At 59.4% G+C, this 16,604-nt stretch overlaps 1 protein-coding gene across 1 annotated transcript in view; it reads right to left on the minus strand.

Moving 5' to 3' along the window:
- LHX4 (LIM homeobox 4) overlaps positions 1–16,604 on the minus strand; it is a 44,379-nt gene that overhangs the window by 12,578 nt on the left and 15,197 nt on the right. The window contains exon 2 of the mRNA XM_028531061.2: positions 14,826–14,997. Coding sequence (XP_028386862.1) covers positions 14,826–14,997 — 172 coding nt within the window. The remainder of the gene's footprint in view (positions 1–14,825; positions 14,998–16,604) is intronic.

The raw sequence follows: 16,604 nt of genomic DNA on the forward strand, positions 1-16,604 counted from the left end.
GTGCCCTCGCAAAGGCTGACACCCCATGGCCCAAAACTGCCTGATTAACACCCACCAACACCCAGGACCGAGGAGCAGGCAGCTGTATCTCCAGCTCCGTGGGCAGGTGCAGAGGGCCAGCCCCTGGGGTGACTGCTTGCGCCCAGGCTGCTGCACCCACAGCAGCCAGCAGAACCTCTCTGCACATGCTCCTCCCCATGCAGCCTGCATGGCCAGGCTCCACCCAGCCGCCCAGAGACATGGCACCCCCTTCTCTCTCCTGCCTCACTCTCCACCCAGCACACACCAGACCCCCGCCAGGCTGGCCCCTATCCCCTTCCCACGTGCAGCCTCTGAGACGTGGTGTCAGGGTGGGGAACTGCATTTTCTCGTCCCTGTGCCATTCGGGCCAGGAAGTCTGCAGAGCTGCTTGAAAACACCACCTCAGACCCCTCCTGGTCTGCACCTCTCCAGATGGGCACCAAGGCAAGAGGAAGGCACCTGCAGCCACCCTCAGCTGAGGTTAGGAAGGGAAGGGCTGGGACATCTTGAAAATACAGCCCAGTGGGTCCTTTAAGCTCCTTTCCCCATCCCGGCCACTGATACAGAGCCACACCGGCGGCCAGAGAGGGCGGCGGGAACTCGGGGCCGGCGTGGACGCAGGCGACAGAGAGGCCGCTCGGCCGCAGGTAAGCCTTCCCCGCTCGAGGAGGGAGACGGGAGGGGCTGGGGAGGCAGGGGCAGAGTTTAAAACAGCAATCAACCTAATTATTCATGACATTTCACACAGCACAACTTTATCTTCTTCAGGATGAAAGACTTCGCCTAATGGATCTGGGGAAGGTTTGATTTTAATGGTCCTTTTAACTAATGCTTATAGGCAGCCTGATTTCCCCTGAAAGGACAGTACATATTTCATCCACATTAATACCAAATAAATTAATTATGGTCGTGGCTATCATGATGAATCCCAGATTAATGCAGAATGATGGGCCTTGTACGCAGTAATGACACCTGCCGGGGGGACTGGAGCAGGCATGCCCAGCTGCGGCTTCGGAGAGAAATGGGGGTCTCTCTGAGTCTGGGAGGGCGACCCCGAAAGAACAGGGGTGGAGCCCAGGGGACGGCTCTTCTGAGACGAGATCCGAGCAGGGTGCTGGGGCGCGAGGGGCTGAGGCATCTGGCTTGGGAGGACCGTAGACCCCTGAGCTCCGGGAGAGCCCTTGGGTTTTACAGAGGACGGCAGAGGTGGGGGGTGTGGTGCACGGAGCAGGTCTGTTTGCAGCAGCCAGGACAGGGCTCTGTGAAGCACCCCCAGGATCCTCAAAATCAGGCACCCAGAGAGGGCCTGGGCTTCCAGCAGACTCTCGGAGGGGCCCAACCCGGAAAAGCACAGTTAACATTGGTGGAATCAGAAGTCAGAAAATAAAGAAGCATGTTTTCAAAGGATGTATGCAGACATGGCTGGCCCTGAGGATGGAGGACAAAGCACACGATGGGTCCTCGTCCTACACGATCGGTCCGGAGTGCACTGTTGCACCTGTCGGCACACAGGTGCGAGCCAGGCTTCCTCCAGTACGGCTGCCTCAGCCCGCTGTGTGCGTCCAAGAGGAAGGTGAGCAGACACCCGGCTCTACCCTGCGTGAGTGTGGGAGAGTGTATAAGTGTGTGTGTGAGTGTGGATGTGTGGGAGTATGTGTGCGGGAGTGTGTGGGAGTGTGGGAGAATGTGTGAGTGTGTGTGTGTGAGTGTGCGTGGGTGCGTGGGAGTGTGGGAATGTGGGAGAGTGGGAATGTAGGAGTGTGAGTGTGGGAATGTGTGAGTGTGTGGGAGTGGGTGCGTTTGGGGGAACAAAGCGGAAGGAGGCCTGTACACAGGGGTGGGCAAACATAGGTTCACAGTTGTGAGTACACAAAACAGAGTTTATTCTTGTACTGTTACTTACTAATTGTTGTGTCATCTTCCATACGGACAACTGCCAGCCTCCTGTAGCCCCGCCCTGCGCGTGCGACCACAGCGTGTTCTCACAGTGCCTGCGGTTTCCGCCTCCCGTCCAGGCCAGCTCTCGAGGCTGGTGCTCAGACTAAAACAGCGCCTCCCTCACTGCGACCCGCGCTGAAGAACCAGCCGGAAGCTGGGCGCGAACACCGCAGCAGAGGCAGCTCCGGAGAGGCACTGGAGTTTCCCAAAACGCAAGTCCCATCCTGCGGCCCAAAGGTGGGGAGGGGACAGGGACCGAAGCAGCGGAGGGCAGAGGCGGGACCCCCCAGGGGCCTGCCCCCCGGGGCGGGCCACACTCCCTGCCACCACCAAGCAGACAGTGGCTTTCAGTGACCAGAAACCCAGTGACACCAGCGCCCCGGAGACATGAAAGATAACGGGGTGTAAATTTAATCTGCATACCGACAGTGATTCATGCACGAGGGTGGCAAGTGCACCAGAGAAATGAAAAATAAATGGACTTTTCCACCAGCGTTTTTTAGCAATTGAAGCAATTGTCCTGATTGTGGGATTTATACCGATGGCAAGCGGAAGTTGCCCCTTGTTACCTTGCTCCCCTGGAGCACGGCAAGTGGGACACTTGGCAAGGGGACTGCGTGCACTCCCTCGGCCCGCAGGGTGCCCCCGGCACGGCCCAGCCCTGAGGGGCACCCCGACCCCACTCGCCCTCTGAGCCAGGGGACTCAGCCCCAGGTGCCGTCCTGTGGGCAGGGCCATGAAGGCCCTGGATCTGAGTCTCAGATCTAGGACCAGCCAGAGTCGCAACCACAGCCTGGCGACCCGACTTCTGTGACAGCCACAGTGAGACGCCGTGGTTACAATCCCCTGGTCCAAAACGAGGTCTGACCATGAACTTGGCTGCTGCACAGAGAAACAATCCTCTAACCAACCTGACCAAATCTGAAGGACACCGGGGGCAGGGGCAGAGCCAGACACTGGCCAAGGGGGAGGCGTCCTGGGGATTTCCCAGGCAATCCCCTCATCCTACCCCTGAGCACCTACTGTGTGTAGGGCCCGGCCCACTCGGGTGCAAACCGCTCTGCAGTACAGTCTCTCTGGTCGGCCCTGCCTGGCCAGGTGAGCGGGGAGCCCGGGGGGAGCAGCAGGAGCTGATCTACGTTGCACTTGTCCTCCGACCAGCATCCGGGGCAGTTCTCACGGCCGTGCCCCACGTGGGGCAGGCAGCAAAGACCACCGGATGGGGGTGACCAGATGGGGGTGACCGCGTGGGGGCCAAACGCCTGGACCACCCCTGAGGACCGGTGTCCACAGCCGCCAGGGGAATGACACCCAACTGCTTTTCTAAGAAGGGACTTGAACCTCGGGTTGAACGAGGCCCACAGTTTCCTAAAACATACACTTTCCATCCCGCTTTGCTGTCATCGCCACACTCATTCCACGCACGTCTCCCGGGCAACCTTCCCCGGAACTCGACACCGTCCACTGGATGAGAAACAGAGGCTCCGACTGGGGAGGTAGGTGCTGGCCTCAGCTCACATAGAAAATAACGGAGAGACCCAGGATTTGAACTTGGTGCTTCCGACAGGACAGCTGGTAGAGGGCGGGTGCCAGAGGCAGCAAACGTCCCCTGAGAAGCCGGCCGTGGCACCTTTACCCTAGACTGGAACTTGGGTGGAAGGGCCCTGTCTCCCTCAAGTGTCACCAGCTGCTCTGGGCCACTGAGCATGAAGCTGGCCTGAAAGCCTTCAGCTCCTGGAGTGTCCCCTCTCTCTCTCACACATACACACCCCGACAGTCACACCACATTCGCCACCTTCTGTCCTGCTGGCCGGGTCAGGAGTGAGGGGCTGGGCCTGCTGGGGGGGAAGTGCACCCCATATAACTGTGACACTCAGGGACTGCTCCTGACCCCAGGAAGGGGGCCAGGCCTGTGTCCTTGCGCTCAGCCTGAGCTCCCATCTGCCCATCTGTCTGTCCCCCTGTCCTGCTGTTGAGAGGCCTGCTGGGACCCCCTCCAGGGCAGGGTGCCTGGGCCCTGCAGAGAGAGGGCACCAAAGAAGCACTGCGGGTGCCACACCTTCTAGAAACAGGTGCACGTACACCCCACACCACTGATATCCTGGCACATGCCTGGTTGTGAGTTCTGACCTGTGATCAGGCCAGGCACCACATTCCGGTCACCGAAACTGGATGGAGAAAAAAAGAGGCTCCTGTTCTGCAAACACCTACTGTGTGCTGCTATGGGCACATGATCTCACCTCACCCTCACCCTCTCTCCCACCTTCTCGCTCTAGAGCTCCCCATCCTCAGTCTCAGCTGGTTGCCGGCTTCTTGTTTCCCTGGAGAGAGGAGAACTCTCAGCCTAGACCGGCCACACACACCTGCCACCCCATCCACCTGCTCACTCTCTGCTTCCCGCAGCAGATCCGTCAGCGCTCCTGCACGAGGCCAGCCGCCCACCTGGGCACGGAGTCCACTCCTTCTCGCCGACAGAGGTGGTTCCTCCAGCAACTGTCCCCTTTGCCTCTCGCCTCATTAATTCTCCTCTCTACCAGATCCTACCCAGCAGCGTACAGCAGGCTATTATTTCTGCCACTTAAAGTCCCTCTTCTGACCCCCCCACCTCCCTCCCTTTACCCCCTCTCGAGTGACACTTCTGCTCCCCCTCATCTCCTGAATCCACTCTGGTGATTCATTTTATGTGTCAAGTGGACTCTGGTGGCCCGAATGTGTGGCCCCACATTATCCTGAGGGTGCCGGTGAGGGTGTTTCTGTGCGGTGGTCGCCTTTGAATGGGTGGACAGAGTAAAGCAGGTCGCCCTCCCCAGTGTGGGGGGCCCCCTGCAGTCTGCTGAAGGCCTGACTGGAACCGAAAGGAGGGCCCTGAAGCAGCGAGAGGGAGAGGTTTCTGCCTGACACGAAGGTGCTGGCACGTGGGTCTTCTCCTGTCTTCGGACTTGCACAGAAACATCAGCTCTTCTCAGGCCTCCAGCCTGCTGGCTTTGGACTGGAACTTACACTCTCAGCCCTCCGAGGTCTCCAGCTTGCTGACTGCAGATCCTGGGGCTTCTCAGCCTCCAGAGTCACGTGACCCTCGCAATAAATCTCTTCTCCCACGCACATATGCGCACACACCTCCCAGACACTTCAGCAGCTCTGGCCCCCTGCCTCCCTTCCCTCAGAACGCGGCACTCGGCCCCAGGACCCAGCTCTCCTGGCTCTGCTCTTCCTGCTGGCAGCCCCCCCCCATCTCCCGCAGTGGACCCCATCCCCAAAGACTCCACACCCCTGGGGATTTCAGGTCCGCCTCCAGCCCGGACCTGTGCCCTAACTCCTGATCTGTGTATCCCACAGCCTGCTCGGCATCTGTACTTGGTCGTCCAAAACCGAACTCCTGCTCCTCCCGAGGTCTTCCCCATCGCCAAAAAGAGCGATTTCCTTCTTCCCATCACTCAGGCGGAAAGCTTGGACGCCCTCAGCTGATTTGTCAGCAGGTCCTGCCGACTCTACCCCAAATGACGTTAAGGGCGGGGCCACTTCTCACCATCTCCGCGGCTGCCTCCCTGGCGCGGGCGCCGCCACCCTGCACCCACGACCGCATCCAACCGGGCCCGCAGGCTTCGGCCCTCGCCCCATGTCCATTCTCCGCGCAGCAGCCACAGGGCTCCTGAGCCAGACCATCTCACTTCCCTGCTCGAAACCTTCCAGTGGCTACCGGCTCACTCGGAGCAAAGGTCAAGGTCGCTTTCCAGCCCCCCTCAAGTTTCTAGCCTCTACTCAGCCACTCTGCCTGCTCACTCGCCCCAGCCACCCGGCTCCTCTGCCCTGCACTGCTTCCTCAGCTTGGAACATCGTTCCCCAGATACCTGCGTGGCTCACTCCTGCGTGACCTACAGGTCCTCCCTGCAATGTCCCCTTCCCCTGGGGAAGGGGACATTCCTTTCCCCTCTCCAAAGCACCCACCTCCGATGGATGATACCCTGTGCATTGGCTGACCATTGACTGCCTGCCTCCCTCTCTAGGTGGCCAGCAGGGGCCTGCGCCTGGCGCAGTGTCTGGCGCCGGCTCTGTGTTCCGTGAATACTTGTTGAATGAATAACGAATGGCCCACGCCTACGGCGCGCATTGATACTCTACGGCGCGCATTGATACCCTGTCACAGTGTGCACACGAGTAAAGAAGTTCAGAGAGCCTGGGTAACCTGCCGCGGGCCTCGCAGCCATAGCAGGGGAGCTGGGATTTGAACCCAATGCTCTTCCTTGCTGGTGGCCAGAGGGAGGCAGACGGGGGGCAGGCCGGGCCCAGGCCAGGCACCCGTGTGTGGGAGCCACCCCAGCACAGTACGCTGTCCCCAGGAAACAAAATAGGACACAACTTAATGTTATGCTTTAATTGCTTGGCGGTGATTTACCGCAGGTCGTATATTTTGCCCAGCCGACACTTCCCTACATGTATTTCTTTTATCTATCAGCGCACTTGACGGGTCGGCTGCGGATATTTACTGTTGCTGTGCGCGCTGGTGCTGCCAGCGTATATCAGCGCCGCCGCCACGTCACCCGCACGCCAATCCCGCCCGAAAGCGGCCGGCCTTCCCCAGGCATTGGCAGGGGCCGTACCTGCACAAGGCCTGACGCCAGAGAAGGTTAGCACTTTGGGGAGCGGGGACACACCCCGCCAGGCACACTCTCACTCACATCCCTCCCAGGCCCCCAGGAACTTCCCTGCTTTTAGGGGTTTTAAATATGTTTTCCTTTTTCACAAGCATTCAATATTACTGGAAATGCTCTAGAACCAGTGACCTAGTCCAACCCCCTCATTTAACACAGAAGGGAACCGGGGCCCAGAGGGGGCTAGTGACTGGCCCAGGATCACACAGCTCGGTTACTGGCAGAAGAGGAGCTACAGCCTGGTTCTCCTTTTCCCTCAGCCACGCTTCTCCCCCTTCTTGCTGGGGGCAGGCAGGCTCCGAGCCCCTTCTGGAAGAGTCCAGCCCCCTCCCCTAACTTTTGCAAACTCTCATGAAGCAGGAAGCATGCACCAGGCCACGTTGGGGGAGCCACCTCATTTAAACCACACAGCGGTTTTGCGGTTACTATTCCCTTCTCACCAGCGGGGGGCAGGCTGGGAGCTGAGGGCTGCCTGGCCCCACGACACTCTCCCTCCTTCCCCTCTGTCCTTCCGGGCACCTGAGCTGCCCCCCTTACTTCTGGTTCATTCTTCTCTGCCAAGGCATTAGCTCAGCTCTCCCCAGGTTACCCCGAGGCCACCTGGGAGAAGCCGAATCCATACTTTTAACAAGCCCCCCCACGGGGCCCCCGGCACAGCTGTTGCAAGGACCACTCCTGGAGAATCCCTGTGTGGCGGGTGCTCTCGGCCCTCATGTGGCGCCCACAGGTGGCCTGCCGATTCCTGGGCCCCTCAGACCTAAGGACTCACTCTCAGTGACAGTGTGGCAGGCGCCGTGATGGGCAGCAGCATGGATGTTCGGGGACTGAGGCCCTATCCACCCCCCTCACACCGCACCCCAGGCTCCCCCACTGCCCCTGCCCAGCACACCCACCACAGAGCCCAACCTCCTCCAGTCCAGGGGACTTCCTGGGGCACAGGCAGATCCCCAAAACCCCAAGCGACAGGCCAGAGACTGGCTCTCACACTCCCGCCGTGTGACCTCAGCCACAGAATCAGCAGGAAACGGGGTCAGGCCAGATCCTTGTGGGCCCTTAAGTGCTAACTAAGCTTAGGAGGCCATGGGGCAGCTCGGCCAAGGACATGCCTGGCGGGAAGGACTGAACTGGCTGAGGGGGAGCCAGGGGCGAGGACAGCCGATTGGGGAAGCTTCTGGCAGTGCAGAGGTGTGGTGACAGCGGCCTGAGAGAGGGCGGAGACAGCGGCGAGGGTGGAAAGGGAAGGCATTTTGGAGTCGGGACCCCATGACTTGGTGCCCAAGTGGGGGGTGGGGTGGGAGAACTGGGACTGCACTGCTGGCTGGGGGTTTCCTGGGATAAAGACACTGGCCCTCAGCTCCCAGGCCCACGTCACCCGGATCCCCCTCTTCTTGGGGACCCCATTCCCGCAGCCCAGATGCCCTCCTACTCCAGGATGATTTGCGACTATTGGCTTCCAAAGAGACACCCCCAAGGCAGCAAAGTCTCAGGGACACAGGTACCACCAATGTCACGAGGCTGGGCTCTAGGACTGGCAGACAGACAGCCCGCAGACTCATCACCCTGATGTACGGCCTGGGGTCCCAGGGGAGCTGCTCCGCTAAGTGATTGCTTCTGCCCAGATTGCAGGCCCTGGCAGACGACTGTGGGCCTGGGCCCGGGCCCACCCGTGCGTCTGAATCCTGCAAACGTCCACACGCACAGCCACTGCCCACACCACCGGGTCATTACCTTAAAAGGTTGAATCTGCTTAGCGAGGAAATTAAGACTATAAACTATTCAGAAATTATGGAAAGTCACACGTCAGAGAGACCCTCCCCCGCGGTGGGTTCCTTAAACACATGTTGCTAGGGGGGAGGGTGTATGTGTGCATGTGCGTGGCCTCACAGGTGTGCAGTTGCTGGACAAAACAAGTGGCTCAGCAAGAACCTGGCCCCAGGCTGGACCCACAGGCAACCCCAGAACTGAAAGGATGTCTTCCTGGAGCGACAGGGTGCCAGCTGGAGGCAGCCACACAAGCACAGGCTGATCCCTCCGGCCAGAGCTGGGAATCTAGCCCAGGGAGGTGGGGGTGAGGGCTGCCGCTGCCGCCCCAGGCTCTGCACCCCACAGGGAGGGGTGGCTCTCCCCACACAGACCGGGGGTGGTGGGGCCCACCTGCCATTGCCACTGGACACAGGCCCCACCTCCCACTGCAGGACCCGTGTGTGGCCCGAGGCCTTTCATAGCCCGAGACCCTCCTCCCTTTTTCTCCTCCGCCGTCCTGACCTCAGTAAGATGAGCTGCCAATGTGAATAACTGCGCACCTCCTTCACCACACTCAGTGCTCCCAGTGCTCCAAACAGGAGGTGTTTCTACTCCCCCCTTTCAAAAACGGGACGGCGAGGCTCAGGGGGGTCTAACACCCTATATCCTCACGGAGCCTGGATTCGAACCCCGCTCCTGCTTCCTCTGTGAAGTCCCCCCGCCCCGTGGGTATCTGCCCAGCTGGGAGATAGAGGCCCAGGTCACTGGAGTGATGGGGCCAAGGTCACGAGCGAAGACTTGACAGGAGCCGGAGAAGCCGCCCTGCAGCCAGGCCACGGGCAGCGTGTGCCGGAGCTGAGACAGGCTGTTCTGGCCGCAGGGATAAATCAGCAGCTCCCGGCTCCCAAGGACTCCGCTTACCTGCCCTTGGCCGACAGCCCTGCTGACTGCCGGAGATTGACTGGCTGGGGGCGGCGTGGGGCCGCCTGGCAGCTCGCACGGCTCAGCTCGCCACTGACAAGCGGCGCAGAGGCCCCGCACCCCACCAGGTCCTGACGGTGCCCCCCTCTGCCGGCCGGCCAGGCGGGGGAGGGCTCTGGGGTCAGGGAGACACCCCCAGAGAAGCATGACATTTTAGTCGGGCACCCCTTGGCGTGGCAGTTTCTGTCTGTCTTCCCCACCACCCCCCAACTCTTCCCTACAACCCCTCAGTCAGGCAGATGTGAGCCCATGCCCCAGTGGCCAGGGGTGAGGTCTGAAACTCCCCACAAGCCTGGAATGTTCTGGAAGGCTGCACTTTACCTTAACTATTTGTATGACTGTTACCCTCTCTTCGATTCAATAGCTATGTTTGTTTTCACATTATAATAACCACTGATTTGTTCCCCAAATGTAGGCCCACATGGCATCTTTACTCTGTGGTTTATTCCCAGAAAGCTGCTGGACGTACTCCCCACGCTGCCAGCCTCCCCCCACTCTGTCTGAGGGGTGCTAGTGTGAAAAGTCACCTGAGTGGGAAGGTCTCACACCTGGGATGGCAGGGTGGGGGAGGGCGGGGTGGCAGGGAGGGGCAGGGGTGATGAGGCCAGAAGCCAGCGCAGGCCCAGCACTGAGGGAGGACCCGGCCGGCCTGGCCCTCCAGGGCTGTGGGTCACGTGGCCACATCAGGGCCAGAAACCCAGGGATGCTGATAAAGCACCTTGTGCTGTGCACAGTTTACACACGATCTTCCCACCTCACAGTGACTCTGTGGGCTCGAAGGAGCGCCTCTTCACAGGTGAGGGAGCAGGGTCAGAAGGGCCGGCTCCCGTGTTGGCTGACACACAGCTAGTAAAACACAGGATGGGAACTCAGCGAGCAGGGGGTTCCCCAAACCACTCTGCTCGTAACGCAACCCCCGTTTCAGCAGTGCCCCGGTGTGCCAGGCCTTCTAAAGCAGCCTCCACTGATCAGCACTCCCACTTTCCCTGAAGGAGACACACGCTCAGCCCCGTCACAGGGCTTGCCTAGGGACGCCCAGCACGTGAACCGGCTCCTGCAGCAGCGATCCCGTCCTGCCTTCGCTGCTCTTCGGAGCCAGGAGCTGCCAGGCTCCTGCCAGAACCCAGTCAGTGACGGGAGGGAACCCGGGGGACCAACTCCCAGACCCCCAAGTCCCCCAGTCCCTGGTCCCTTTGCAAGGTGACATGGGACCTGGGACATGCTGGGCACAGTCCAGAAAGGACCTGCTTAGCAAATGCAGTGCAAGGAGCTGTTGGCACTTCGGCTAGTGACTGAAACTGGATGGCCTTGAAACCACACTGCTGCTCTCTCGGGTCTTATTTCCTTTGGAGAAAGGGGAGCCAAGAACCCAAGAAGCAAGAACAGCGAACAACAGTACAAATCGGTCAGTGTTACTGAGTGCAACAGAGTTCAACAGCCCCCAAAAGAAAAATGCAACGACCACAGAGTACGACCTCCCGCAATACTTCGTCTGTGACACAGCAACATCGCCCTCTGCTGCCAGGCACCAGTATGACCGCATCGCCCTGAGTTCAAAGCTCATCTCCAGCTTTCCTCTGGGTCCTGCCCCCACTTCCAGGATATGACACACCTTGGGGGGGCCACTCTTCACAGTACAGTCATGGTTCCTTTTTCTTTTGCTTCAAGGAGCATAGAGAAGGCAATCTCCCTGGCTCTGACGGGGCGCCTTCCAAATCCCACAGCTGAAAGCTGTTGGAGGTCTAATGGGCAAATTCAAGTGCAAGGTGCAGAGTTTGGGTTCTCCAACCCACTCTGCTGGTGAAAATACTCCCTTTTGCAAGATGCTCCAGCACGCCAACTTTTCTAAAGCAGCCACCATGAACATTCCCACTTTTCCAGAAGCAGATGAGCTCAGAGATGTCAAGGAACTTGCCTAAGGGTACCCAGCACTTGAGCCAGCTCCCGCAGCCTAGCGTGAGACCGGGGAGGGACCTGGGGCTCCAGGGACTGCCCTGCTCCCTCCTCCCTGCCTCATATTCTCTCTGCTCATGGCGCCCCATGGCATGTGGGCCCCACTGTGCCATTTGAAAGCAGGCACCTGGGGGCATTTCCTGAGCTGTCATGAGGAGCAAAACACTCAGAATTCTGGCCACGTCACAGCCTGAGCCCCAAGTAGGCAGCAGGTCCCAAGACTCCTGCGGGGTGGGGGTGAAGCCACTCTGACCCTGGACAACTCCCTCCCTCCTTCCCTCCCTCCCTCCATCTCTCCCTGTCCTCACCTAGGCTGGGACTATACCCGCAGCTGTGTCTCCCTGCACCAAATGGCCAAGGTCCCAAAGAGCTGGGGAGGGGCGGTGGGCCCAACTGCCTGTGAATCCACATGTCCAGGGGCCTCAGAGCTGCCCAATCCTCACGTCTGATTGAGCCTCCATGGGCAGTGAGGAGAACGACTTCAGTTTTACGTCTCTCTCTGCACAGCGCACACCCCCCTCCTCCGCCCCATCACAGCGTTAACCGCCTGGAATCAGCACCGAAGCTGTGGACAGCTCCTCCGCTTTACAAAAGGCTCTGCCCCGGAAACCTGGTGGTTTTATGAGGCAGGGCAGTCCTGCGGGGACAGGGAGAATACTGTGCTAAATAAGGGGCCTGTGCGTGCCCCAGGCAGCCTGGGCCTCGAAGGCTTGCAGGACACCATGCAGGGGACAGAAAAAAACTGGCCACCAACTGGTTGTAAATTCACTGTGTAATCTGCTCTTCGTGGCATTGAACCCGGTGATAGACCATGGCCAGGGCTTGGGGCCAGGTGGATAGGTAAAGGACAGAAATATGAATGACTAGCAATTAAGTCTTTCCTCAAGTCAGCAGGAAGCTCAAACAGGTGCATGAGGAACAAGCAAAACAAGGCTGCCCCTGCTGAGTCACCAGAAGGGGCCGGGTGGCCACGCCTCTGAGGGGCTCCCACTGGCCAGGGCACTGGACTCACGGCCATGGAAGGACAGGGGGAGACCGTGAAAGGCTGAACATCGTCCCTGAATGATGAAGCAGCCTGGGCCACGGTGTGGAGGTGGGCAAAGCGTGCCTGGGCTAGGGGGCAACCTGCTTGGAGAGGGGGTGTCTGGGACCCGAGAAGGCAGTGAGCTGAGGACTGGAAGGCGGGATGGGCGCAGGGAAGGGAGGGCTCTGATGACAGTGCACCTGGAATTCTCTGCAGACGGGGCCCTACTGAGGGAGCTGGGGGGATGAGGGCAGGACCTGAGCTGGGAGGGAGGTTGCTGGCGTGGTGAGAAGCATGTGGCTAGTGAGGTTCGGGAATCAGTCAGGAGGTTATTGCTGAGCAAAGGCCTGGAAAATTCCAAATAAGGGCCACAGCATGGGGAGGCCGTGCAGGCAGGGACACAGGGCGCCAGCCTGGGTGAGGGACCGCCATTGCTTCCTCTCAAGAGCTTGTGGTCTGTAAACCAGTGCTGATCCCTCCTCAGCCCGCACTCCGAGCCCCTCCTGGGCCTAGGGGGACCCTCTCTCCTCAGCACTCCTTCCCCCCTGAAACCTGTACCCAAGCTGCCACCTCTGTTTCCTAACCCCAGAACCAGCCAGTCACGGTCCACACACCAGAGGGCGCCCTCAGGTGGTTCTGGCGCCCAGAAGAGCCTCTGCCAGCGCGCCCGGTTCTGCAGTAGACAGACCTTGCCTGCTGCGCCCCGGGCTGCTCTGACCTGCCCAGCTAGACCAGCCGGGCATCTGACCCAGGGACATCCCTGCACCAACCCTGTCCCCCGGTCAGCAGGAAGGCGACAGGGCCTGTTGCCTGCCCCAGAGCTCACTGAGGCTTTCCAAAGGCACAGGGACGGGGTGGTGGCCTGACTGTGGAGGCAGGGACAACTCGCCCACGCCCCTGCTTTCCCCTGCCTTCCTCACACACGTTTCTGTTCCCAAGTGCACGCAGGTACAAAACTCGCACACACACACACACACACACACACACACGATAAAATCCTCCCCCTCAGGAGTCCAAGAGCAGCCACCACTGAGGAAAGGAGACAGAGGCGCACTCTCCTTGCACACGGAGGAGCGGAGCGGGGACAGGGCGAGGGGCGGAGCCAGGGAAGGAGAAGGAAGACGGGAGAAGCGGAAGTGCACACGAAAGGCTCAGACGCAGGACTAGAGGCCCGTCTCCCAGCCAGAACCGTGGAGGGTCTGTGGAGTGTGTTGGCAACTGCCCCACCCTCAGGGGGCACCTGCGCGTGCGCACAAACATGCACACGCACACACACAAGGAGACAGCAGTGCCTCCTGGGCCCAGGCGGGATGGGGACTGACAGTGAGAGCTGCCTTCTGGACACAGGCCGCGGAGGCAGCCCCAGTCGTTACCGAGACGCTAAGGTGCTTTCCAACCCACGGTGTGCTAAAAAGCGATCAGGAATCCTCAGAAATTCAAAGGACTTGCTCCCTGCAATTAAACATTTGGGAAGACTTAGGAGAAGTCATGTTCTGTTTCCAGGGCTGCGTTTCTCCTTCCTGTCCCCAGAACACACAACCTCCGAGGGAGGCGCTTGCTCCCGGGCACCACATGTGTCCAGGCCTCGGGGAGCCTCCCCGCTTTGCTGTTATCAGCTGGTCCACAGTGGCAGTGGCGCCAGCCTAAGTGCCTCGGGTACTAGATTCTGGGACAGAAGTCCCAGACTAAATGCCACAGAAATAAATTTCCAGGAGGTCCCCTCACCCTGACCCAAAGCTCCACCAGGCCTTTTTCTGATGGACCCAACATCAGAGTGAAAAATCGAGGGAACTGCGTTAGGAACTAACACGCAGGTGCCAGGCACTATTCCAACGGCTTCACACAGACTGACTCACTCAAGGCTAACAGCAGCTCCGTGGAGTAGGAACTGTTATCATCAGCCCCATTTTACAGGTAAGCAAACCGAGGCACAGAGGAGTTAGGCAGCTTGCCCAACAGCACACAGCTAATAAGTGGGTTCAAACCCAGGCAGGCTCTGGGCTCCTACCTGTTGCATGAAACTGCCTCTTCTGCTGAAAGTGATGACACTCACAGAGCCTAGGTGGACCCCTACCAAAGGCAGCTTTTCCAAGCCTCCGAGGCCCGCAAAGCAGATGGACAGAGCCACAGCCCTGAAGCACGGACTCACCAGGGCAGAGATAGCAACTCCTTTCAGGGCTCACAGGAGCGCTTTGGGTACTACACCCTGCAGAAGTCTGATGCACGCTCCCTGCCAGCTGCCCTGGCAGAGCGCGGGTGAGGGGGAGACCCCTGGGCCCTCTGGCGGTGATGGGGCTGGTGATCCAAAGGGAGACCTTGGAGGAGCAGCCGCTCAGTGGAAAGATTGACCACCCCCAAGGATGGACCTGCCCTGCCTCACTGCCAGCCCCACCTCCACCCACTGCACCCCCACCCACTGCACCCTCCACCCACTGCACCCCCCCACCCACTGCACAGGGAGAGGCAGAGACAGGCCGAGGCAAGGAAAGGGGGGCTGCATCCTGACTCTGACTTACTTGAAGAAGTCCTCCTTGCAGTAGACACTCCCGGCCCTGGAGAAGCACCTGTCAGCCAGCTGCATCTGGCAGTCTGCACACTTGAGGCAGGAGCTGTGCCAGTGTCTGTCCAGGACCTTCAGGATGAACTTGTCCAGGATGTGCTGGTTGCAGCCGGCGCACTGGGGGATCTCTGTGGGGAGAGGAGAGAGGGGCAGCATGAGCCTTCCACACAGCCTTGCTGACCAGAGCAGCCCTGGCGGGACTGGGTGCCTTCCCACTCCACCAGTGGTGGGAGAGGACGTAACCCAAACCTCCAGAGCTGCCGCATACAGTTGTGCGGGCTGTACGCTGCACAGAGGGCCCTGGTCAAGGGGCCTGAAATTCAATCCATGCTTTGCTGATTTGGCTTTGGGTGGCTCTGGCCCAAGAGTCACCTGTGGGTTTTTCTAACTCCTCACCCACGCCCGCACCCAAGGATATGTTTATTGATTTTAGAGAGAGAGGAAGGGTGAGAGAGAGAGAGAGAGGAAAACACTGATCACTTGCCTCCTCTGTGTGTCCCAACTGGAGGTCGTGCCCGCAACCTAGGTATGTGCCCTGACAGGGGATTGAACCCACAACCTTCTGGTACATGGGACAACACGCCAACCAACTGAGCTACCTGGCCAGGGCAAGCCACCTGCATTTCTAAGAGCACCACAAGGCTAGCAGCGTCCGCTAACGCCGTTCATGCCAGCTGCAGTTCCACAGCCAACGGGCCAGGAAGGCCAATATCATTCTCCTCCATTTTAATCACTGCTGGGTGAAGTCTGGGCTAGCCACAGACTCAGGGCCCCAAAGTGAGCCCTGCCTAGGCATGGACTGAGAGGCTGAAAAAGCCAATGACTTGTGTGGGGGGTGAGCAGTGATGGAGGTCCAGGTCTGAGGGTGGTCCTAGGAGGCAGTATGTCAGTGTTCCGAGAGACTCCCCTGAGAGCATTTTGACAAACTGCCATGGATACCGTGGACTGGCCCCAGCACCGTCCCCTCTGCATGTGCTCCCCGCGTTGCAGGCAGACAACCCAGACACTATGCTTCCCGACTCCCTTGCAGCTCAAGTCCCGAATGGAATGTAGAGTCCGCCAGTCTGATGTCCTTAAAAGGGACCTGCATTCGGAGCTAAGTTCAAGGGAGGCCTGGCCAACGGGCAGGCTCCCACAGTGCTGGCGGGGAGCATGCAGCGCCTGTGAGGGTCTGTGGGGGTAACGTCCTGATTGATCATGGCAGAGGCAATGAACTTCTGGGGGCTGGGCCCAGAGCTGTCTGCACTGAGGTGAGAGCCGCCTAATACCTGGTAACCGACCACCTTCCACGTAAATAGTGAGAGCAAGTTCAGTTGTCTGACACTGAACCCTAACTACTGCCCCCCACCCCTTCTTCCCTCCCTCAGGGACTTCCTACCCAGGGCCTGTCTTTCTGCCGTTTCATCTTTACTAAAGGATTTTTGAGTCAATAAAGTAGCTTCAAAATGGACAAAATGAGCAGGCTTCCAAAGCTGGATGAATAAATAGCGCCAGCATCTCTAGCCATTACCTGACCCCCCCCCCAAAAGGGAAGGCAACAAATTGAGAACAAAAAACATGCAAGTGCAAGCCTTCCACCTCCTGTAGGAGCCTCCTGTGGTGGCGTGTTGGGGGGCCGGCAACCCCGGTGTTCCCCCCTCTACGATACACAGAACTTCGGCTCACTATTTGTTTACACACCGTCCTTCCCATGAGAAGGTGGGACCCTCAGGGGGCAGGACCCCTGTTTCTTTCT

The sequence above is a fragment of the Phyllostomus discolor genome, chromosome 14 (assembly GCF_004126475.2).
Source record: "Phyllostomus discolor isolate MPI-MPIP mPhyDis1 chromosome 14, mPhyDis1.pri.v3, whole genome shotgun sequence".
NCBI lineage: Eukaryota > Metazoa > Chordata > Mammalia > Chiroptera > Phyllostomidae > Phyllostomus > Phyllostomus discolor.